This window comes from Lissotriton vulgaris, unplaced genomic scaffold, assembly GCF_964263255.1.
Source record: "Lissotriton vulgaris unplaced genomic scaffold, aLisVul1.2 SCAFFOLD_1206, whole genome shotgun sequence".
Classification (NCBI taxonomy): Eukaryota; Metazoa; Chordata; class Amphibia; order Caudata; family Salamandridae; genus Lissotriton; species Lissotriton vulgaris.
Genome location: NW_028246660.1, coordinates 468,724 through 493,446, shown reverse-complemented (window position 1 = coordinate 493,446; position 24,723 = coordinate 468,724). Strand labels below are relative to the sequence as shown.

The 24,723-nt window shown below is 48.6% G+C and overlaps 1 protein-coding gene across 1 annotated transcript in view; it reads right to left on the bottom strand.

Moving 5' to 3' along the window:
- Positions 1 to 23,903, bottom strand: part of EEF1AKMT4 (EEF1A lysine methyltransferase 4) — a 169,978-nt gene extending 146,075 nt beyond the window's left edge. Inside the window, exon 1 of the mRNA XM_086949477.1 lies at positions 23,521 to 23,903. Coding sequence (XP_086805603.1) covers positions 23,521 to 23,683 — 163 coding nt within the window. The 5' untranslated portion in view covers positions 23,684 to 23,903. The remainder of the gene's footprint in view (positions 1 to 23,520) is intronic.
- Between the last annotated feature and the right edge of the window lie 820 nt (positions 23,904 to 24,723).

Genomic DNA, 24,723 nt, shown 5'->3' with positions numbered 1-24,723 from the left:
GAAGCTCCAGTTCCAACTAATCAATTTGGGCATATTTTTCCTTACGCCGTCGTCCGACCTCCGCCTGCACAAAGTCTCTAGTCACGGTCTTATACGCCTCTCAGACTATATCCAGGGGAACTAACTGAGCCTACATTTCCCGCAAAATATTGATCTACCCTCTCCCGGAACTTCTCCTGGAACTCCCGATCTTTAAATAAAAAGGTGTCGAGCCGTGGGGGAACACTCCAATCACGCCTAGGACCCGTCAACTGTACCCCCACCGGTGAATGATCAGATATCCCCCTTGCTTTATGGTGTCCATCTCGGAAGAGGCCCATGCAGTCCGTCTGTGTGAATAAATAATCAATCCGGGATCCTGAACCGTGACCCGCAAAGACATGCGTGTACTGCCTAAGCTGTGGGTTGTGCGCCCTCCATAGATCCACCAAGCCCATCGCCTGTACAAAATCCCTAAGGTGACTCAAGATTCCGAGGACCGGTTTCAGGCATTCCAGCCGTCTTCAGTCTGGCTTGTTTGAATCCAGTGGCAAAGTGAGCAAGGGGCTCACGTCTGAGCATACCCTGCCACACTTATGGCGGCCAAAAGCGGTACAAAAGGGGGTGGTGATGGACGGAGCATCTGAATCAATCAAACACTCACACCCAGTCAAAAGATCTGGGTTTAATCCATCACCGTTCTTTAGCCCACTCTGCCACCCCAGTTCAGACATGGCTATATGCAAATCAGTCTGACCCTGTGCCTCATGGGAACAGTCCAGCCCGAACTGCCAAGCCCAGTACTCTCCGCTGTCGCCCAAGGGCGCTCCTCCGCCGGCCAGCCAACCACTCGAGGCCGGTGCTTCACGTACGGTCTTCATTATTTACAACAAGGGGTGGTGAGGGACAGAGTCTCAGAATTAAGCTGAAAGCTCTCACCCTGTCAAGAGATCAGGGCTAGATCCAACACCGTTTTTTAGCTCACTGCACCATCCCAGTTTCAGAACCTGGCTGTATGCAAATTAGTCTGTTCCTGTCCCAGTGCATGATGGGAACAGAGCAAACCAAACTACAAAAGCCAATTCTTACACTGGGAAGGAAACAAGCTCCCGGGGACCGGTTTCTGGCATTGCAGCCGTCTTCGGCCCGGTTTGCTTGAATCCTGATGGTGCAATGAGCAAGGGTCTCACATCTGAGAATACCCTTCCACGCTTAGGGTGGACAAAAATATTTACAACAAGGGGTGGTGAGGGACAGAGTCTCAGAATTAAGCTGAAAGCTCTCACCCTGTCAAGAGATCAGGGCTAGATCCAACACCGTTTTTTAGCTCACTGCACCATCCCAGTTTCAGAACCTGGCTGTATGCAAATTAGTCTGTTCCTGTCCCAGTGCATGATGGGAACAGAGCAAACCAAACTACAAAAGCCAATTCTTACACTGGGAAGGAAACAAGCTCCCGGGGACCGGTTTCTGGCATTGCAGCCGTCTTCGGCCCGGTTTGCTTGAATCCTGATGGTGCAATGAGCAAGGGTCTCACATCTGAGAATACCCTTCCACGCTTAGGGTGGACAAAAATATTTACAACAAGGGGTGGTGAGGGACAGAGTCTCAGAATTAAGCTGAAAGCTCTCACCCTGTCAAGAGATCAGGGCTAGATCCAACACCGTTTTTTAGCTCACTGCACCATCCCAGTTTCAGAACCTGGCTGTATGCAAATTAGTCTGTTCCTGTCCCAGTGCATGATGGGAACAGAGCAAACCAAACTACAAAAGCCAATTCTTACACTGGGAAGGAAACAAGCTCCCGGGGACCGGTTTCTGGCATTGCAGCCGTCTTCGGCCCGGTTTGCTTGAATCCTGATGGTGCAATGAGCAAGGGTCTCACATCTGAGAATACCCTTCCACGCTTAGGGTGGACAAAAATATTTACAACAAGGGGTGGTGAGGGACAGAGTCTCAGAATTAAGCTGAAAGCTCTCACCCTGTCAAGAGATCAGGGCTAGATCCAACACCGTTTTTTAGCTCACTGCACCATCCCAGTTTCAGAACCTGGCTGTATGCAAATTAGTCTGTTCCTGTCCCAGTGCATGATGGGAACAGAGCAAACCAAACTACAAAAGCCAATTCTTACACTGGGAAGGAAACAAGCTCCCGGGGACCGGTTTCTGGCATTGCAGCCGTCTTCGGCCCGGTTTGCTTGAATCCTGATGGTGCAATGAGCAAGGGTCTCACATCTGAGAATACCCTTCCACGCTTAGGGTGGACAAAAATATTTACAACAAGGGGTGGTGAGGGACAGAGTCTCAGAATTAAGCTGAAAGCTCTCACCCTGTCAAGAGATCAGGGCTAGATCCAACACCGTTTTTTAGCTCACTGCACCATCCCAGTTTCAGAACCTGGCTGTATGCAAATTAGTCTGTTCCTGTCCCAGTGCATGATGGGAACAGAGCAAACCAAACTACAAAAGCCAATTCTTACACTGGGAAGGAAACAAGCTCCCGGGGACCGGTTTCTGGCATTGCAGCCGTCTTCGGCCCGGTTTGCTTGAATCCTGATGGTGCAATGAGCAAGGGTCTCACATCTGAGAATACCCTTCCACGCTTAGGGTGGACAAAAATATTTACAACAAGGGGTGGTGAGGGACAGAGTCTCAGAATTAAGCTGAAAGCTCTCACCCTGTCAAGAGATCAGGGCTAGATCCAACACCGTTTTTTAGCTCACTGCACCATCCCAGTTTCAGAACCTGGCTGTATGCAAATTAGTCTGTTCCTGTCCCAGTGCATGATGGGAACAGAGCAAACCAAACTACAAAAGCCAATTCTTACACTGGGAAGGAAACAAGCTCCCGGGGACCGGTTTCTGGCATTGCAGCCGTCTTCGGCCCGGTTTGCTTGAATCCTGATGGTGCAATGAGCAAGGGTCTCACATCTGAGAATACCCTTCCACGCTTAGCCACGCTTCAGCCGCCGAGGCCCCAATAGGCCCCAACTCGCCAAACACCGGTACTCGACTTCCCGGCGTCGGAGCGGGGCGGGAAGTACACCTTTCTGCACCGAAGCACGGCGGCTCGCAGATGCCGTCGTGGAATGTGGCGTAGCAGCAGGATATGTGCCGGATTTTAGGGGTCGGTAATTGGGCCTCAGGAGCACCGCGAAATTATGCGGCCATCTTGGTTGCTGCCAAGCCACGCCCCCTCAGCGACAGGGCAGTATTAAAACATTCTGGCGACGAGGTAGATTTAAAAGTCTCTGGTGACAGAGCAGTATTAAAATACTCTATATTTTGTTGCTGTAGGCAGGGCACGAGTTGGGGGTGCACGCTGGTGGATGGCGTCCAACCACTATTTTCACCCTGCCAAGAAGCTGGGCCCCACTACATAATGTGCCGAACGGTGTAATTTCCAAACAACAGGACATTTTCAGCAGTGCCTGCACTTTGTCTGCTTTCCAATTGCAACAAGCAACAACGTGAAGGGGGGGGACAGGGCTTTCTTATTTTAGACTCCTGCTGGGCCCATAACAAAGGCCGAATCTGTGGGATCATAAGGCCTCCTTTTGTTCGAGTCTCCTGCTGGGAGCAGTCAGGAGCCTCACACCTAGAAGCAACTGCAGCGGAGGGGGAAGAAAGGTTAGCACTTCACACATACTTAAGAGAGGCTGCTTTCCACTTTGTTCAGGCTCTGTTTAATAGATATGCATGCACTCTAAGAATGTCAGATGTGTTGGTCTCTCCCAGCAGTTACGTAATACGAAATGTAATTAATATAGCGCTTACTACCCCTGAGGAGGTATTGAAATAATTGAAGTACCACTATTTCTTCTTGTATAGCGCTACTCATCCCAAAGCAGAGTGTCAGAGCACTTTACATCACACGTACATAAAGTCGTGGCTTGTGATGCCACTTCCTATGATGTCAATTCCTATGATGTCACATGTAATGTCATGCGCCGTGATGTCACGCGCCGTAATGTCCCACACTGTGATGCCACTTGCATACTGCCTAACTAGGTTAGTCCCCCCACTTCTCTTTTTTAGGACTTGTGCCCTGGCTGTAGTAATACCTCTAATGCCGATTTCTTCTCAGTGATAGCTCCTTCCCACACTCCTCCTCCCAAGCAGCGCTACTAGCAGGCCTTTCCAACAAGGACATTGGCTAACACCTACCCGGGTGCTCAGAAATGTTTTCAAGTGCACCAGGCATGCAGTTTGGACACTGGTCAGTAAGAAATCCTGTGACCATTGCCCCGAAAACATTAGCCAGCATTCTTACTAGGCCAGCAGACTAAAATGTGTATTCCAGAACACTGCTTTGTTTTGGGAAATTTCTGATTTTGGGGACCACACCCTTTGCCAGGTGCTGATCAGGCATCAAGCGTTTGATCTGCCAGTAAAGAGGGTCAGAACAGAATGAGCCCTGACTGAACATAAAGAAGAAAGCCACCAAAGGAAAATGGCCCAGCCCCACCTGGCCACCACAAATAATTGTCTGCAACCACAACTCTGGAGAAGAGGAAAGCAGGAAGAAGACACATCCAACGACAATTTGATCCCCACCCATCCTACAGGGGCGCCTGGTCCACCCAAAATCCAATTTTCTTGGGGCTTCCGACAATTCAAATACATGTATGGCAAGCACACTCTGTCCTCCATTTTGGCAGCCACTTATACACAGGAGTTTAAAAATGGAGTCCTCTGTCCATAGTTAAGCAGACACATACCCTCCACGCTCAACCTACCACATGCAGACACAATAAACAAGCATTTATCATCTACGTCCCACATACATAGAGCTAAGAATCCAGATTTTTAAGCAGACTGGCAGAACAATTTTCACAGGGGAGGCCAAAAAGCACTCTCTCACGGAGGGTAAAAGGACAAAGGCCTGCCCTCCCAATAGAATGAATATGCTGCAGCTACTGACAGCATTTTACTTCTCTGGGAGATGGTGGTAGTCATTTTGGTGTCCCTCTGGACCACAGAGCTCCAATCGGAGCTTCACATCAAGTGTTTCCTGCAGTGAACATGAATGGTTGTGCACCCTTCGGCAAAATCCCCACAGAGCCTCGTGATTAAGGAAACTCACAATAGGGGTGCTTTGTAGGAAAGTGCCCCTTTTTGCATGGTTGCCCCAACTTTTTGCCTAATGTTGATGTACTTTTACGGAGTGTGACCTGGGTTCCTACCAACCAGGTACCCAAGGCCTATGTTCTTTCTCCAAACTGTACTGTTGCAAAACCCAATTGGCAACTCTCTGGCCACTTGTAAGTCACTTGTAAAAAGTACTATAGGCACCAAGGAACAGGGAAGGCTTCTAAGGGCTGCAGCACTTATTGTGACACCCTTAGAGGCCCTGTACCTTTACACACACACATACTGCCATTACAGACTGCGTGTTTTGGTGAAAAACAAAGTGAAGAGTCAACATGGCACAAATCCCTGTGTACCAAGCCAACAACCCACTGCCCTGGCATAGGTCAGCCTCCCCTCTAGCTGGGTGCACTATAACAGTGGCGAGGATACAGGTGCATGAGCCCTATACCCCTACAGTGTCTAAGCCAATTCCTAGACATTGTACGTGTTGTAATGCCATAAAGAGTATATGGTCTGGGAGTTTGTCATTAAGAACGCAACAGCACCATAATGTCTTTACTGAAAACTAGGAAGTTTGGTATCAAACTTCTCAGCCCATTAAACCCACACTTAGAGATGCCCCCTGAAAAAAGACCTAAGTTTAGTTTCCTATGCTGAGTGGCTGCTTGCCAGCCGCCACCACCAGACATGTTTCTGGACCCCTGGCTCGAGAGCCTGCTGCTCTCAGGGTACTGAAACAAAGCACATCCTGGGACGAGGTGCCAAGCCTCCTCCACCAGGTTGGGCAGGGTCCACGAAGTGGAAGCTTCAAAGGCTTTCTGCCTTTGTGAGCTACTGCAGCTATTTGCTGCTCCCAGCAACTGGCCCCCACCGGTTCTGACCCACATGTTGGGTGGTAGAATCATCGGGAAAAGCATGTTAGGAGAAGTGTGTCCACCTTTGCCAACTCCACCCCTGAGGTGGGGAGGTAAGGTGAAGAACAACTCTCAGTCCACAGCATTTTGCAGATGGGTGGACACAGCCATCCAGAGTGAGGCTTATGCCCCCCTTCCACTGGAGGGTGGCATAATAGGGGGTGTACCCACCCCAAAGAAGGGACCTGTTGGTCCCGACCTGTATCTACCTGTAACGCCCCTAAATTTAGTATTTAGGGGCAACCCCGAACCTTGCCTCCTCAGATAAGAAGAAACAAGAAGAAGAAGGACTGAAGAGCTGTGCTGAGGAAGAAGAGGAGGACACCAACGGACTTGGCCCCAGCCCTACCGGCCAGTCCCGACCTCAACCGACCACAGCAAAATCCTGATGTGTCCAGCAACCAGCAGCACTAAGAGAACCCGGAGGACCTGCCCTGCCTTACCAATCCAGACTTTGTGTGAGCATCGGATTTGCTCACCCGCAGACTCTGACTCCGGCCAAATCCGCAAGTCTGCACCTCTCTGCACTTGATGCCACGGCCCGAGTTCGAGTGGTCCATCACCACAAGGAGGTCTCCCCGGAAATCCTGCCCAGGGATCTGGTGACCCCTGATCTGCCTCAAGTCTCCAACTGACGCCTGCAGACCCTTTCTGGAAGACATGCCAAACCACGACTGGAGCCGGGAAGAAAAACCTGACGCCAAATGACACCCCTGCACCAGACGACCCACGGCCTTGGGTGTCCCAACCGACGGTGTCCTGGCATCCCAAGACATCCCAACTTACCTCTCCAACTGGTGGTCGCCTCCAGAAGATCTTCTTCCCGAGCCTGCAGTGTTTGTTGCAACCGGAGAATCCCCATTGAAAATCAACAGGGCACCCAACGCCAATAAGCACCTTGCACCCGGCCAGCCAGGTTCCGCTGTGGGTGCACTTTGTGTGCTAAATCAGATTCCCCTTTGCCCCGAGCCTAACACCAGGAGCTTTACTCCCACAGCCTTGTGGCCCGCTCGTGAGCAGCCACCAACCGGAGGCCTGCTATTCCCCAATGGATAACATTGGGCCTCAGCACTCTGCACCCGGCTGCACTCGTGCAGCTGAGAGTGCATCCTTGACCCTGGGGGAACCCTGCCTCTAAGCCAAGGTAAACAACTCCCAAGACCGAACACTTATCCGTAAACCGATAACACTGTTTTCTCCCATTAGGACTGCATTGACTGCTTTTCTATGAAATAACTTCTGAATATGGAGTTGGTTTGTATGAAAACCCTAATAAACTGCAAATGTGTAAAAACTGAATTACTTACCTTTTGTGTAGGAAATGTCCCAATGTGATATCTAAACATATCACACGCAGTGATAAAAGTAACTTAAAAATTAATCCAAGAAGTAACCTACACTGTAATCTTCAAAGTAACTGAAAAGTAATTTTGAATGATGACTTACCTGTAAATCAACCAACTGCATTAAACCTGCATGCAACTGTAATTTACTGCATAAATATTACAAAGTATTATTATACGTACCTGCACCAGGCCTGGCTTGGTTCTAGAAAATAAAATACAACTAAATAATATTTTTATACAAACAAATTGGTCTGAGTTCAATCTCCGAGTATGTGACATCATTCCTTGCCTTAGTGTGTGCAATAAATGCTTACAACTACCCTCTGATAAAGCCTTACTGCTCGCCCACACTACCACAAACAGAGAGTAAGGTGCCATCTACTTTGACCTCTGCCTACCTTTGGGTTCCACTGGACTTCGTGCACACTATACCTTACTTTGGGATATTATATACAGAGCCAGCTTCCTACATTACAGAAACGTACAGAGGACATGTCTGTCCCAACAGGTAGAAATTTAAAGACTGGTGATAGCTCAGTTTTAAATGACTGGTGATGAAGTGAGATTATGACAAATGCTCAGGTATTATTCTGAGATTGAAAATTCAAAATTCAGCTGAACATTAAAATAAATGATGGAGCTACATTATAATCAAGACCACTGGAATTATGAGATTATGCAGCGTTTTCTGTATTATTAAGGATTTGCCACATATTCCACAATCCTCAGCAGATTTTAACATAAAAATTGTTTCTACCGCAAACTGATTAAAAGTCACTAAAAGTATACTGAAGCACGTTCCTGCGCAGTGGAAGGCCATTTACAAATGGTGACTGGTCATCTTTCAGCTGCAAATTGCTATATTTGGGTATTAAACTGGTACTAATGGGTGAAATCTTTTCCTAGACAGTGTTATCATGTATAAAAATGACAAAAAAATGAAGTAATACTATCACAAAATGTGCTGCGTTATTTGCCTTTTGTTTCCGCATTTTTTGTCAACATTGCCGATAATGCCAAGGGGGTCTGAATAGAATACTCTGAAGAAGAGAGAGTAATTAATCCTATGGTGGTGAGGGAAATATTATTAAAATAAAAAAACTGGTGACGAGATGCCAACTTAAGGTTCTGTCGAAGGGGGTGTATCCAAAACCAGCTGCATTAATCCACCAGATGTGGGCCTACTGGACAGCTATTTCAATATGGCGGAGAGGGAATCACAAAGTGACATGATCTGAGCGTTGAATGGCAGCAGAGTTTAATAATAATAACAAAAATACCTGAGCCCACAGTGTTTTATGAGAAGCCACTGCAGATTTTACCAGTCACTGCCCCTGCCAGTACTCCCAACAGTCAGCCCACTCCTACAAATGTGACCACTGGGACTATCAGCACTGGTGTTCATGTCCTGGTTCACAAATAGTCAAACAGTGCCACCATGTGGTGAACTGGCATAAAGAACTGCTGTTGTTCAGAATTAGGGCCAGATGTAGGTAATTCTATTTTACCGATTCATAAATACCGAATTTTACCGATTCGGTATTTATGAATCGGTAAAATAGAAGGTGGGAGGTGTAGGTAAAATTTAATTTTCAATTACCGAATCGGTAACATTCGGTATTTACCGATTAGGTAAATACCAAATCGGTATTGCCCATTGATTCCTATGGGCCTATGGGCCGGATGTAGGTCGGTCGGTAACGGCCGAAAATCGGTATTTTCGGCCGTTACCGACCGAGATTCACAAAATGGTATGTAGGGCCACATATTTTACAGATTCGGTAAATTTACCGATCAGTAAATTTACAGAATTTGTTAAATACCGAATGGTATTTTTACCGATTCGTAACAATGAGATGTAGGTGGGACACTTCTGAGTCCCACAAGCCTTACAGAATCGGTATTTTACCATGAAATCCAACTTCATGGTAAAATACCGATTCCGGTGTGCATGCACATGTGTGCATGCACACCTGTGCCATAAGACAGGCAGACCTGCCCTTAGGGCAGGTATGCCTGCCACATGGCCCCAGAATCTTTTTTGGGGGTGCTAGAGGGTGTCAAAGTGACACTCCCTGCACCCTTGTCAAAATCTGTATTTACCGATTCGGTAAATACCGACCGGTAATGCCCCATTCATTCCTATGGGCTTCAAAGCCCATAGGAATGAATGGGGCATTACCGGTCGGTATTTACCGAATCGGTAAATACAGATATTTACCGATTCGGTAAAAGGAACATCTGGATGTTCCTACATATCCACCCCTAAGATTTACCGATTTTTAATTACCGAATCGGTAGAATTCGGTAGTTAAAATTCGGTAAATCTATTTTACCTACATCTGGGCCTCAAAGCCCATAGGAATCAATGGGCAATACCGATTCGGTATTTACCGAATCGGTAAATACCGAATCCTGCAAGGGTGCAGGGGGTGTCACTTTGACACCCTCTAGCACCCCAAATACGGGCATGTGTGCCATGTGGCACACAGACATGCCCTAAGGGCATGTCTGTGTGTCACATGGCACAGGTGTGCATGCACAGATGTGCATGCACACCTGCATTCGGTATTTTACCACCCAATAGGATTGGGTGGTAAAATACTGACTCTAAAGGGCCTGTGGCACTCTCAGGAGAGCCACCTACATGTGGAATTACCGAATCGGTAAAATTACCGATTCGGTATTTTACAGAATCGGTAAATTTACCGATTCTGTAAAATGCTGGCCCCTACATGCCGATTCCTAAATACCGGTCGGTAACGGCCAAATTCGGCCGTTACCGACCGGTATTTCCTCTCCTACATCTGGCCCTAGGTGCTGGTGCTGAGCACAGGCAAACACTGGCAGAAATTAAGTACTGTATGGCAGGCCCCAGCCAGGGGTATGGTCATACCCGGCGATCATGCATGCTTTACACTGTCTACCGACCTGAGAACATATTTTTATTAAGACACTACTTGTAGTTCAAGAAATCCGCAATGCCTTTCCTGGCTGCAAAGTTTTAACCTTTATTAGCCATGTTGTACCCCGCAGTCTTCCAAACTGGGGCTTGCAGAAGGCGCAAAACCAAATATGTTGTCACCTGAGACACACATTGTTAATCGATAGCGCCAAAAAGCTATGGTGTACATTGCACTTTACCCGCATGCTTAATGTAACGGTGTATTGGGGAGAAGAGGTGTCATGACTCCTGGAGCCTCCTCTCCAACGCCCCCATCCAGACTCATGGTGGTGGCAGTGGGCACACCGGATCCTCTCTGAGGTGGGCAGTGGTACTGCACGGGCACAGATGGTGCAACAGTTCCTCATGAGTTGTCATTAGTGGGTTCTGAGGAGGGAGCACATACATACATACACTTTGGCATCCTATGAGACTCTTTGACCACCTGAGACATAGGGGACAATACCTGTGTTTGACGTCTTGACTGCTCTCTATGCATATATTTTGGAGGGCAAACGTGGCTAGGGAGTGGCATCTGACTATCGTGCAAGGACCCTGGGGTACAACTAATATAATTTGGGACAAAGTTTTGTAAATTCCAGCAGCTACTTCTGCAATAGTTGGGCAGGGAGAACCTATCTCTAAAAAGCCCCAATTGGAGTCCAAGGGGTGCAGCACGCAGTTTTCGTACATGTTATTATTGTTTTAGTTTTATAAAGCACAAACTCGAACCGAAGGTATCAAAGCGCTTTACATGAGCACCAGTTGCGTTACAGACGGACACATTCAGTTTTGTTTGGCACCGGGAGATTAAGTGATTTGCCCAGAATCACAGGAGGTTGAACGTCCCTGCTGAGATTCGAACCCGGTTCCCTAGCTTCGAAGGTCAGCTCTAGCCGTTAGGCCACATCCTCCCATGAAAGGAATCATTAGCTGCTGCCGAGAAATAATACTCCTGGCTACTGTGTCAGGCCTTGAAGTATTGGAATAGGTCAGAGGGCCATTGTGCCTGAGAGGACGTTTGTAGCCTCTTTGAAATAAAGTTGAAAGAATGCAGGGCGTGCACTGGTGTTCATTTTCTGTGTTCAAAACTAGTCAAACAGCGCCACCTGTAGGCCGGAGTGGAGAATGTTGATCCTTTTCAGCCCTTGTTTGGTGCTGGCATGCTTCTGATGGTGGATGCCTCGTCTGCAAGGAGAGGGTTAACATAGTTACCCCGGCACACAGCCAGCTCCAACGCCGCCGCGTTCTTTCCAGGGTTTACTATTAGGGCAGCCCAAGCCAGTTTTAACTTTTATAGGATTCAAATATGGGACGGGCGGGGGGCACACCGAATGAAGTGGGGTGCGTATTCGGAGGCTACACTTTTCATCCAAAATTGTTGACAATGACCAATCTGGCCCCATGTTTTTTTTTTTAAGGAAAGAAGTTTTAAGGAGAAGAGCCCCCCTTTTCTCCCCTGGAGAGGCCAGTGCAATACAGGAAACATTACAATATTTTACAGTGCTGCTTACGTACATAAAATGCAATTTTTAAGCCCAGTAGCATGCCTGTTAATTAAATTGCTTTCTTGAAACAACTGCTAATTATCCCTGCTTTGTAAAACATAAAAAACACCTCCCACCGTTTTCAGTCGACCCTCTCTAAAAACCGGGACGTGAGCTGAATTTCTTGAAATTTGCTCGGACAGCTGGTTAAAAACAGGGACCGTCCTGGCAAAACGGGGACGCCTGGTCACTCTACCAATATGTCCCATAGGCTTCTGAGCCAAGCCACTTGTGTCGTAGCAGCGGGTGTACCCCCAAAGGGTCAGGATAGTCTGATGGGTCGCCCCCAGGGCTATGCTTATCTGGCGCCCTCTGCAGGATGAGAGAGGGAAAGTGAGAGGGTTAGGGTGGCCTAGTAGTGTGTATGATGGTAATCTGGGAAGCTGTATAGAGAAGTGAGAGTAAATGTCATCCAATACAGAGGCCCAGAATGCTGTGACCCCAGGGGCAATCCCCGGACCCCAAATAAGTGAGGGAGCGTGCCTTTTGCCCCCCACTGGCGCCAGCATACGTCACTGCGGGCCGGGTTCCCCCTATGAACTCGCACCGGAGTTAAGTACCATTAGGAGGTACGTTTAACGGCTGTTTCAGTGCTCGCTATGCTGTATGTGGTGTCGGGCTCGGTGGTATATGTCGCGCCATTCCTTAGGAGAGGATGAGGGGTTTGTCTGTGCGTTTGCCCAGGAGCCATTTCTGGTACAGTGTTGGCAACCTCCCAGCTCCCTGACAGATGGACGGGTGTACTACCCAGTGCCTAATTTGGAAGTATCTAAAGCGTTCAGATACAGGGATAGCTTAATCCATTCTTAGGGTTCAAATGGAACCAGCCCTTCCTGGTGAAAAGAATGTCCTATCGCGCTGCAGGGCGCCTCCCGCCATACCTGGAACGATGCTCCCAATCCAGGTGTAAAATCAAGGTTAGCTGCTAATGGAGTCAGGGGGGACGGCAGGGAGGTCAGCATCCCCTTGCGTACTCAACTATCCCATACCTGTAGTAGAGAATGTGTTATCAGAGAGATGTATAGGCTGGGAGCTCGGTGACTTTGTGGCCGAAACGGGACCTTCGCCAGCGATGTTCCGGCCAGGGCCCTGTCCATAAATAGCCAGTGCTTCTCTGACTCGGCCCTAGTCCATTCCACTAAACTGGGAAGCTGGGTGGCCTGGTAATACCCAATAAGGCAAACCACCCCCAATTCCCCCTCCACCAGGGGGCGGGGGGAGCCAACTCCGCCTCCTGCTCATTATGGGGTGTTTACCTGCCCATATGAAGTGGCTCAGTGCTGTCTGAAGGGTCGTAATCGTTCCAGCCGGGTGGGGGGCAGTGGTAGGGCTTGAAATAAAAAGATCATGGGTAGAGTAGTCCTTTTTATGGCCGCAACACGGCCCAGGACGAAAAAGGGGTAGTGACGCCATCGGTCCAGTTCAGTATAAATTCGACCCGTCAGTGCTCCGTACTTTAGGACGTTTGTCTTCTCTAATGTCCGGCATAGCTCAACTCCTCAGTAGGGGATAGAGTTGGATGCCTAGCAGATCGCGGACACTCGAATTAGTGTCTACAACTCAACAGGGGGGATTGTGAGGCTGAGAGCCTGAGACGTGTGGAGATTTATCCAGAATCCGGTAATTCATAAGAAAGGGGGGACAGGCTCCTGACTGGGTTATGCAGCATTACCATAACGTCATCCACAAACAGGCTAATGCGGTGTTCTTCCCCTCCCAAGGGAATTCCACTAATTTGGGGATGGTCTTGCACCCGCTGCGCAAAGTTCTCCATATAAAGAGCAAATAAGAGAGGGGAAAGCGGGCAACCCTGTCTCGGGCCTCTGTGTATAGGAAAGCTCTCTGAAGCCATCCCGTTGACTCTCACCAAGTCCGACGGGGCCCCGTAGCCACCAACAACCCAGGATCGAAATTTCCCCCTAAAACCGAAATCCACCAGTAACGCCTGAAGGAAGGGCCAGTGGATCCGATCACAGGCCTTCTCCGCATCCACTGCAAGGAATATGCTGGAGCCTTGCCTGCGATGCACCTTGTCAATAATGTGCAGGAGTCATTTGGTGTTTTACGCGCAGTGCCTCTGTGGAACAAATCCCGCTTGATCAGGGTGGACAAGACCCTGCATCAAGGGTTTGAGGCGAGCTGCGAGGATGCCTGTGAAAAGCTTTGAGTCTGTGTTTAGGAGCGATATGGGGCGGTAGTTGGCGCAGGACCGCTTGTACTTCCCAGGCTTGGGGATGACTACGATGGTCGCTTTGAGCATAGAGGCCGGGAGAGAGCCAGAGTACGCAATAGCGTTAAACAGCCGAGTGAGGACTGGGGCGAGGTCCGAGCAGAAGGCCTTGTAGAACCCGGAGGAAAAGCCACCCAGGCCCGGGGACTTCAATGGCTTCTGCCTCGAAATGGCGGAGATGACTTCTTCCACTCGTATTGGCTCATCAAGGGAAGATGTTTGGGAGTCGGTCTGTCTGGTCAGGGGCGAGCTGTACAGATAGTGTGCTATGGCCTCAGGGGGGACGGGTTGGTCCGAGTAGAGCGTTGCATAAAAGTCCCTAAGCCGGGCTGATATGGAAGCGTCGCTCACCAATTCTTCTCCATTCTTTGTCAGGGGAGATTGGACTGTATTGGCTTGTCGTTGGGCACTGAGCTTGGTGGCCAAGAATCTGGCGCTCTTCTTCCCGTTCAGGTAAAATGAGTGTTTGAGGCGCAACAGGGCGAATTCCGCCCTGTCAAGGTCCAAACCAGCCAGTTGTTTTCGTGCAGCCTCCAGCTGGCGCCAGACCCTGGGGGCACCGGTACGGTGGTGGATAAACTCCAGCTCCCTCACCTTTTCTTGCAGCTCAGCCGGCTAAAGCTTCCTCTGTCTGTTCTCAGCGGCCGAAAGGGATATCAACTCCCCTCTGACCACTGACTTTAGTGCAAATGACCAGAAGCGGCACCTCCTAATTGTCATTAGCTTCCAAGTAGTCTCTGATACCCGTCTTAAGCCGCGATATCACCTCAGGTTTAGGCAACAGCAACTCCCTGAGCCGCCAGTGTCACCGTACGTGCGTCTGTTGGGGATTGTGTATCTCGAGCATCAGTGCCGAGTGATCGGAGAGGGCTCTTGGCTCGATGTCAACCATGCAGAAGAGTTGGTGTAAATCTTGGGTAAAAACAAAGGATGCTGTGCCTTGGGTACCCAGAAAAGAATCTAAGCACTCATTCATTCGGCGTGTGAGTAAAATGTGAAGTCCCGAGTGCGGGGTGGGATGCTCTTCAAAGATCTATTAGGCCCGCCTCTTTTAACCAGGCGAGGCCATCCATTGACAGTGACCCAGATCCCTGCTCCCTATGTACGGAGCGGTCCATATTCTTGTCAAGAATTATATAAAAGGTTGCCCCCTATCAGGACCAGGCTCCCCTGCGCTGTTAACGTCCCCTCCTGGATAAAGCATTCCCACCCTTCATTAGGTGCACAAAGGGTGCCCAGTGTAAGCATGTGTGAACCCAACTGTATTTGGTAAGCCAGAAGACGTCCTTTAAGCTCCATCAGTTTGGGGCCAATTGAGCCTCGAAATGTGCGTGTGTATAAGATGGCCACCCCTGCCGTCTTGCACCCTGATGTACCTCAACAACCGCCTGACCTTCTACACTCCCACCCGCCAGCTACGATCGACCAGCCTCGCCCTCGCCGCCGTTCCACACACCTGCAGAGCGACCACTGGAGGACGATCCTTCTCCTACCTGGCCGCCAAGACATGGAACTCCCTCCCCATCCACCTCCGGCGAACCCAGGACCATCTCTCCTTCAGGAAGCAACTCAAGACCTGGCTTTTCGAGCAGTAACGGACCCCTCTCCCCCAGCGCCTTGAGACCCCTCCGGGTGAGTAGCGCGCTATACAAATGTTATGATTGATTGATTGATGAGAACAGCTGCTGTGGAAGGATCTAGATTTAAGCCGCTGAGAGTCACCCGCCAGGAGACGGGTCTCCTGTAGGAGGCAAATATCTGCCCAGTGGGCTTTAGGTTAAGAGAGGACAGCCTTGCATTTCACTGGGTTATTTAGCCCTTTGATGTTCTGAGAGGTCACCTTTAAGGTGTTGCCTATAGTCATTGCGGGTGAGTGTGATCTAGCTGTGAAGAACTGGTCTGTCCCGTCGCCCCCCTGTCAGTGTTGCAGTGCCTAGGAGCAGCAGCGCGGCGCCAGCTGCAGCCTCTTCCAGGTCCTGCTCGTAATGTACGCTTTGTGACCACTTTTGTCCGTCGACCGCTACCCCCCTACACTTGGAGAAGAGCCACGGCTGGCAGACAGCCTGGAAGCTGACACCGACCGGGATCGTTAGCAGTGGTGGGACCCCACATGCACCCACACATTGTTGCAAGATTTAAAAAGTGTACAGAAATGACTGACTGTTTTTAATTGTACATTGGCAATTCTACCAAAGGAGGTTTCTTCTAGAAACGGATAGTTGCATTGTAGACAACCCTCATGCATGCGAGATTCTACCTTCATAATCTTTGGTCCTGAAGAAGGTGGCGTTGCCACTGAAACACGCGTAGATAAAGCCTGCCCTAGAGAAGTGGTCTCGGAGAGACAATTTCATCATCTAGTATTGGTTGATGACATCTACTAATATGGATCTCTCTAAAACAACCTGAGACCTCTACGAGGGCTGAATCGCCAGTGATGCGTATTTATAGTATGTTTGCAGTTAGAATGAGTGTGAATCTTGGCGAATGAATGAATCATAGGTTGCTGCTGGTATAGGTATTCTTGTTATTTTTAGTAAACCTAATTGCAATAAGCCATGAATTCTGATTAGATTGTCAGAAGATGTATATTGTTTTGCACTTAGGATTGTTTTTGTCATTTTCTCTATTTCATGTGTGTATTAAATGATATAATAATGAAATGTGAATTAAAAGTATCTATCTATTTGAAAAAAGAAAAGATGTAACAAAGTTAATAAAATTTTTAAAAATATATATTGTTTGTCTTAAAACTTTGAGATGTTATAAAATATAGGTGGGTTACTGACACAGTGAACCTATAGGTCATGATAAAAGCAATATAGGTCAGACAAGAGGTTTTCACTGTTAGTACCTTTTGTTATCCCCCCTCCTCTTGGACCTTAAAACACTATAGTGGGCGCCATTCTCTCTTACAGTGTTGCAGTGTAACACAAAAACCTGAAATATGAAAAGTGATACACCAGTACCCCTCAGTAGGGCAGCACAGTGGTACATTTCGAACAAACATTCATAAACCGAATAAAATAGAACTCCCCGGGATACTAGATGGAGTCTCTGGAAGAAGATGGCCAGTAACGCAGCCTCCGCCCTCCAACGAGGGAACCACAAGATGGGGTCCATAGTGACCTAAAGTCTTCTTGGGGATCACCGCCTCAAGGCCCCGGAAAGCACAGTGTGTGCCCCAGCGGTAAGCAGGGCGAGCTGTGCTGTGTCAGTCCGCCCCCCGGGCGCTCAACCCCTCAACAAGTTCTCCAGGACCGCCTTTCTCTCCTGTGCCATCACCTCAGGATCGGGTTTTAGGGGCCCCCCGCCCCTCAGCCTCAGTGTTTGCTGCTCCCAACGGCCAGCTCTGGTCTCTGCTCCGGTCGCCTCTCCCGCTGATGCCTCCAGCTGCTCGATCTGCAGTAGGGCACAGGCCGCACTGAAGGAGCGCATCTGGCGGGTTTTTTCCCTCCCATGTGAAGATCAGGCGAAAGGGGTGACCCTAGGTGTACAAGATGTTATGGTCTCTGAGAAAGGAGGTCACTGGGTGGAATTCTCTTCTCGAGAGCGATCCTCCTGGTACAATTGAAGCGGATGCCCTCTAAAGTGCGTTAGATCAGGGCCTCTGACAGCCCGTAAGAATACGTTCCTTCAAGGGGAAACTGTGCATGCAGGCAAGAATATCCAGGGGCAGCATGTTCGGCGCTCGAGGGCCCTGCCCAGTAGACCCTGTCCAAGCGGATGTGCGACTCAGGTGTGCCGCCTAGGATCTGGGCGAAGAGAGCCTTCACGTATTGCTCCACATTCCTTGCTTCTGCGGAGGTGGGAGCGGTCCGGATCCTGATGATGTTTCGCCGTGACCTTTCCTCAAGGTCCTCGGCGTGGGCCTGTAGTTCAATCTGTGGGTCAGAGAGGCGGATTATTTTTTGTTGAAGTTGCTCCAGTTCCTCTTCTCTGGCGGTCTCATTCGATTCCAGTGTGTCCACTCTGCCACCAATATCAGAGCTCTCTTTCCGGACTCCCTGCAAATTCTGGACCAAGTCTCCATTGATCAAGTGCAGATCCTCTTTAAGCGACGTGAATAGGGACTCGAGGCACGGACTCGAGGCAGGAGCGAGCGATGGGGCATCTCCATCGTCCGCACCCTCCGAGGATAAAGAAGCTGTTGGGGCGTCCGGGAGGTCCTGAGCCAGTGCCTTGACTAGCTTGTCTTTTAACGTGCAATCTTTTTTCACTCAGGCAGTCGCCATCCTTTCTGTTGATTAGGGTCCAGGGATTGCTTAGGGAGGGAGGAGAGTGATCCCCGTCTACAGGAACGAAGCAGGGGGAGCAGGGTCCCTGCCTTCCCAGTCGGTTCGCCACAGCCAAGCAGGTCCGTTCAAAAATGCGAAGCAGGGGTTGCCGGTATCCTGGCACTCTTAACCCCCAAACTGCGCAATCCAGCGTAAAGTCCGACCCCCATGCAAGGGGACCCAAGTCTAAAATCTGTGTCCTTCTTTGGGGAGTTCAGGGCGGGGCTCCCCGTACTGTGGATCTGCAATGGGGTGGGCCCAGCGGTGTATTTCCCAAGATCGTCACCAGGATTCAGTTTTGGCAGTCTCTTGCTTCCTAATATTTAATTGCGGTATATTTCGAGAGAGCTGGACCAAGCCGTCCTCTGGGTCTCTTGCTTCTGCTCTTCCTCACCACCAGGGCCCCTGCGCCTGCCAGCCGGTTATGTTTTGTAGAGGGGCCTGCTCCTCCTCGCTGATCAGACCCTCCTCCCCTAGCGGTGCCCGCCACCCAGGTCTGTGCCCCAGTCAAGGGCCCGATACCAGCTGAGCTCCTGGTCCCACCCTCGTCCCCCGCGCTCGGCCAGCACTGAGGCAAAATGGATGCTCCTACCTCCTCCAGGGGTCGAGGGACGCCATGCTGCTCCAATTTCAGGGCCACTCTCCTTCAGGCTCCATCCACCTTGAGCTCTGCCACCTCTCTCTGGTCCCCCTCACACACTCTACCCGGGCACCGTAGGCCAGGCCCACAACGCCCCTGGGCCGAGGGGGGGGCACTGAAGGTACCCTCAGGGCTGCCCAAGTACTTCAGGGGCCAGCCAGGGCCAGGCAACATCAAGATGGCCCACAGAGGCTCGCAGCGCACTTGCCTTCTTGGGGGAGGGCCGGACTCGTGGTATCCCCGGCCTGGGCCCAGTCTCTCCATGTCGGCAGGGATCAGAGCGCTGGAATGGAGGCCCAGCAGGTACAGTGCCGCGCGAGGGGGGCAGCGAGTGTCCCAACAGGGCGCCCCGTGGCACAGGTGTCAGTCACTGTACACCACTCTCAGTTTTTGGCGGTTAGGCCTCAGCCGTCCCGGAGGTTCGCTCCCCACAGAGGGTCATCTGGATCACCCACCAGGACTGGTCACAGGCATTGCTGACAGGGCCCCGTATTTCAGACCACCTCATGCAACAGCTGCCCCCACTCAACCACGGGGCACTTCGATAATCATGTGTTAATCCGGGGCCAGAGTGGAGAGATCGCTAAGCACGTCTGCTCACGCCACCATCTTGGCCACGCCTTCAAGAACTGTATTTTGAGGGGAACACACCAAGAAACATAGGATGCTGGGAACTTCGCCCATTATTAGCAAAGCTGCCAAGTGTCCCCTTATAATGACTAACATAGTTAGCCAGACATGGCTTTTTGCAAAACGGTTTGCGAAATTAGATTTTTTTTTTGGTGAAATGTCATGAAAACTTTGCGAAATTATATTTTGAGGACGAAATGTTGTTTACCAGAACCTTCCCTGATTTTTTCCCAAACAAGAGCAAACATACCTCACTTCAAAAAAAGTGAAGGAAAATACAAGAACGGTTCCTGTAGAAAAGCACTTGAAAAAAGACATTGCCTGTGCCAAAATTAAGCAAAATCTCGAAATTTCGCGAATATAACCTGTGTAATTTAAATTTCATCTTAACCTACTTTTTACCCACCAACCACTACACGTCAAAATATGTACTTTCCCTTTTAACCCACCATCGTGAGGTAGACATTAAGAATCTTCCTGCGACGCTGTAGAGGAGCAAAAATCAGGTAATCTGATTAGAGCATATTTCTTACAAGATGGAGCATTAAAACTTTGAAATCACCAGGAAAGGCAGACGTACTACAAGGCGTTGACCCGTTCATACCCTACATCTTCCGTTAATTGTCCGAAATGGTTTACAGTAGACTTTTTCCACCTGAAACTTGCCCTACTGTTCAATCTTTCCTCTTGTTAACCTCTAAAATCTTCCTCCATGTCCCAAATTTGTAGAAACGTCTGCCAGTGATATTAGTGCCTGCTGCCAATGTTCTGCCAATTTTGTGACACACTACATCGCGACTAAAGGTGGGCGAGACACTGCAAGCTTGAGGAGGTGCCTGCCTCTGGCTCAGCCCAACTAAAGGTCTTCTTCATGGACCGTTGAGGCCAGAAAGAGTTGGCTTAGGTCTGCCACCCACGCTCTAACCACACACATATAATTGACTACAAAGAATTACTGTTCAATATAAAACTGGAGACAGAAAATATACCCTTATATGGTAGGACTGCACAATGGGAAACAAGAGAACCTGTGATCAAACACGACTGCCACACTTTTGTAAATCAAGTAGCCTTAGGCAAATAGTGTATTTCAGAGAACATCCTTTTTTTCATTATCACATATGAGAACAACTTCAAATAAGTGAGTTCAGGAAATGTGCTGTATAAAAACCTTCGTATTTGATTTAATAGACTATAATATTCCTCCATCTATAATAGAAATGTAGGCCGCAATTAGGGTGTTTAGGACAACTGACGTGCCTTTTAGGCAACTAATGGACAGGGCCGGCTTTAGCACATGTGGTTCTCAATGCAACAATGTTCGTTGGCACACCCCAATGACCACCAACACCACAGATTCCCTCTCTACCACCCATTAACAGTGCCCCTCAAGTCTCCATAACCACTCTCTCTCAGATGCATTCAATTGGTTTTATAGTGCCACTCATACCAGTGTAGGGTGTCTGAGCACTTTACATCGCACACATTACACAGAGACAATCAATCACACGTGTTTAAATCAGTGTATAGTAAATTCTATATAAGGCCAATGACTACAAGGTGTAGGAGTCACATGTTATCTATACTGAAAAGCAGTGTTGTTTAATAGTGCTTGCTCTGAAGAAGCACAAACTCAGAATTTAAAACGTAACACCATGGTTAGGGGCTAACTTTAATGATTTGAATTGATTTGTATCCAAATGAACCCTTTTCCAACATTAGGATAATAACAGGATGGGGAAAAAAAATCTTAATGCTCTAATCTAGACCTTGCAGTTTGCATGCAGCTCTTTGATGACAGTTAATAGCTCCCTTCTATATGCTAGGATTTAAACTTAGAAACTGTAAATAACCAAAGTATCTCTCGAATAAAAGCAGTAACCCACTGACCTATTTAAATGTGATGCACTTTGTGATCTGCGTGGTACATGTTCTTTGCAGCAGGCACATTAACCCTCTGTGAAACTTGACCAACTTTACTTTGAGTCAAAACTTCCACTAGACAAACCTCAGAACTCTCTATTGGAAGAACATTTATCACTGGCGTTATCTTGACATTTTTGTTGCCTGAAAATGACTGGAGGCCAGGAACATGGCAGAAGGTGCTTTAAAACCATAATAAGCTAGAAAACACAACACCCTCACTGCAAGTCAGCGCCAAGTGCAGTTGCACCGGTCACAATGCCGTAGAGCCAGCCCTCCGAATTATAATTATGGGGGGGAATGTTTCTAAGTTCAATTTAAAAACTATCACTTTTAATAACTACCTCTCAGTGTATTGGTATAAACGTAGGTGAACAAACACTTCTATTTGTTAAATAAATACACATTGTAAAGGACCTTATTAATTTAACATGGTAGCTGTTGCATGATTTACATGGCATGTTCAAGACTTTCAGAGCCAAGTCAGAACCTTGACTTGGCTCTTATTATTAATTTGTTAGCTTGCCCTCCTCTGCATAAAGCGCTTAGCAGCCATTAGGGATGCCATCTTTCCTTTGAGAAAAATACTAACCTTGTGTTCATGGTTTAAGAATCTGCTACGCCAAAGCAGGATATTTAATTAAAAATGTTTTTAAATTCCCTGTGCTCATTTTTAAACTTGCTTTTCTGTCTTGGTTTACTTTAGAATTCAGGGGTCGTTAAGGCAGCTCTAGGATATGTTTTAAAGTGCTTTACCCATATATTTTCTGTTTCAATTATGTACCGATATAGGGGAAGACGGCAGCTTTTGGCTATTATACAAATTTTTGCACCAACCTGGACATTAAAATACTGTTCATTACTGTAAAAAAAAAAAAAGCTGACATGTGCCAATCATGCAGCCATCTAGACTGGAGGCGTCTGCATAATACCAGCTTCTGTGTGAAACAGGAGCGAAAGAGGTAGCCATCTAGTGCTTGAATTGCATAACGTGAAATGAGAAAATGTGGGATCAATGCTGCCTTCCCCGCTTGACCAAACTGTGTGATCCTAGGCAAAAAATGTTTTTATAGAGCCTCTTTTCTTCGTTATCATATATGATAGTGCTATCCAATACATGAATTCAGGGTGTGCACTGTACAGAAATAATCTGAGTTATTAAGGTGAAACGCTTCTGCATGTTAAAGAAATACGGTTTCTACTTTTTAAAGAGACTGTCATATCTTCACATGATGTATGATTCATATGCCATCTATCTGTAGAGTCAGCTCGCGCAGAGGTTCCTGGTTCAACTCTCCCTGTTAATTATCTGGCTCCTCTCACTTGTATCCAGGAGTCAGTCCTTCCAAAGAGCCTCACGTTCACGAGACTTCCCAAACGCCCATGCCAGTATCTTTTTTAATTATTATTATTGTTTAAACATTTTTTTTACAAAACAACTCTTCTGTATCAACACCCCAGCCAATTCTAGCTAATAAGCCAAGAACTAAGTGCATTCTGGGGCTTGATGTTTAACGTTTACCATCAAATTTATGAATACATTAGAGTGCTTAATTGTCACAGAAAGCAAGCAGCTCATTTGGTCCTCAGTTTCTCTGTGCGGTAATTGTAGTCCTATAGCTACAGAGGCAATGGGACTACAAATCCCAGAATGCAAAACACACATACAGATAGGTACTGGGTGAGCTACTCAGGGGTGAATCTGGGAAATGTAGGAGCTCAATACATGTGGAAAATGAATCAAGAGGTCTAAAAATGTTAGCCAGCTCAAAATAGCGGGAAAAACAAAGTGAGGATTAAACTTGTTGGGTCTGTATAACCTGGGCTTTAGGGACCCGTCTCTCTCAGCCCCTGCTTATAGAGCTGCTGTGCTGAGACCGGCAAGACCCGGCCCACTTTAAGCCCTATGTATAACTAAATTACACAAGGGTGGAGGCAAGCTTAGTTAACAAGGACAGGACGGGGACCCCCGGGGAGGCGGCGCGATGGCGGGCACGTACCGAGCACCAGCAGCCGGTCCTCCGTCCGCAGCTGCGCCTCCAGGAGGACGCTGAAGCTGCTCAGGCCGCCGAACCAGTCCCGCGGGGGCCCGTCCGCCCCGTACCGCCCGTCCCAGAACCGCACCGAGGCGTACAGCGCGTTGGAGCCCGGCAGAGCCTGCATCTCTCCGGCCAGCGAGCTGAGCCCCGCTGGAGGTGCTGGAGGAGGGCAGTACAACCGCGGGGAGGGGGTGGGGGCCGCTCACAGGGCGGGTGATACCACCCGAGGGAGGGGGCGAGGGCACCGGGGCAGAGATGGGCAGCCCCTGGGGGCGGGAGTGACATCCGGCTTGTAGGCCTCATTGAATCCCCGGCCTTTCCTGATATGCAACGCCGTTCTCCCCCGTCCCTCACCGGGCACGCACAAAGACAAGCTCTGGGAGTTCCATCTCCCGGCACACGTGGAGCTACCAGGAGTCTGTGCATCGATGAAAACCGTCCCCCGGAAACAGCGGCAGCGCGGAACGTCCTGGCTTGCAGCTACAGATAGTGCATATGCTGTATTACTATCCCGGTTTATACGGGAGACTCCAGATTTAAAAATATAAAATTGCTTTGTTTTGGCTTTTTCCCGTCTGGAATAGCCTCTGCTGCAATACATTCTCCCCATTATTTCTTTAAATTCTAGCACTAGCCTCTTCTAAAATGTTGGCATGTATATATGTTACCTAGTGTGCTACTTAAAGTTACATGACAGCGGTATTTATTACATGGGCGCTTGTCATGAGGGATTCTGTTCAACAGTTCTTAGTTTAGACAGTGCATTCTGGGAGCTGTAGTTTTTACGCAATTCAACAGAGCCGATTAGCGTTAACTGGTAACATTAGAGACTGTTGGGTCATACTAGTAAGATCCTGAAGATCAATTACAAACTAATTTTCAAGCTGCTTTTAATAGTGGTGATAACAAATAAAAAAAAAAACAATTCTTGTCCCCGGGAAGGTAGAGCAGAACTGGGTGCAAAGCCTCGCTTGCATTCGCATCCTTAAGTCAAAGGGTATGTCTGGACGTGGGTCACATGTTCACTTTGCCATAGGACTCAAGATATATATCTTACTGACAGGTAGATCAACGCTGCAGTGGCGTAACAGATCTTGAGGGGCCCCACTGCAAAGTACATGTAGGGCGCCCCCCCCACCCACCCATTCAGGAGCTCTCAGGAAT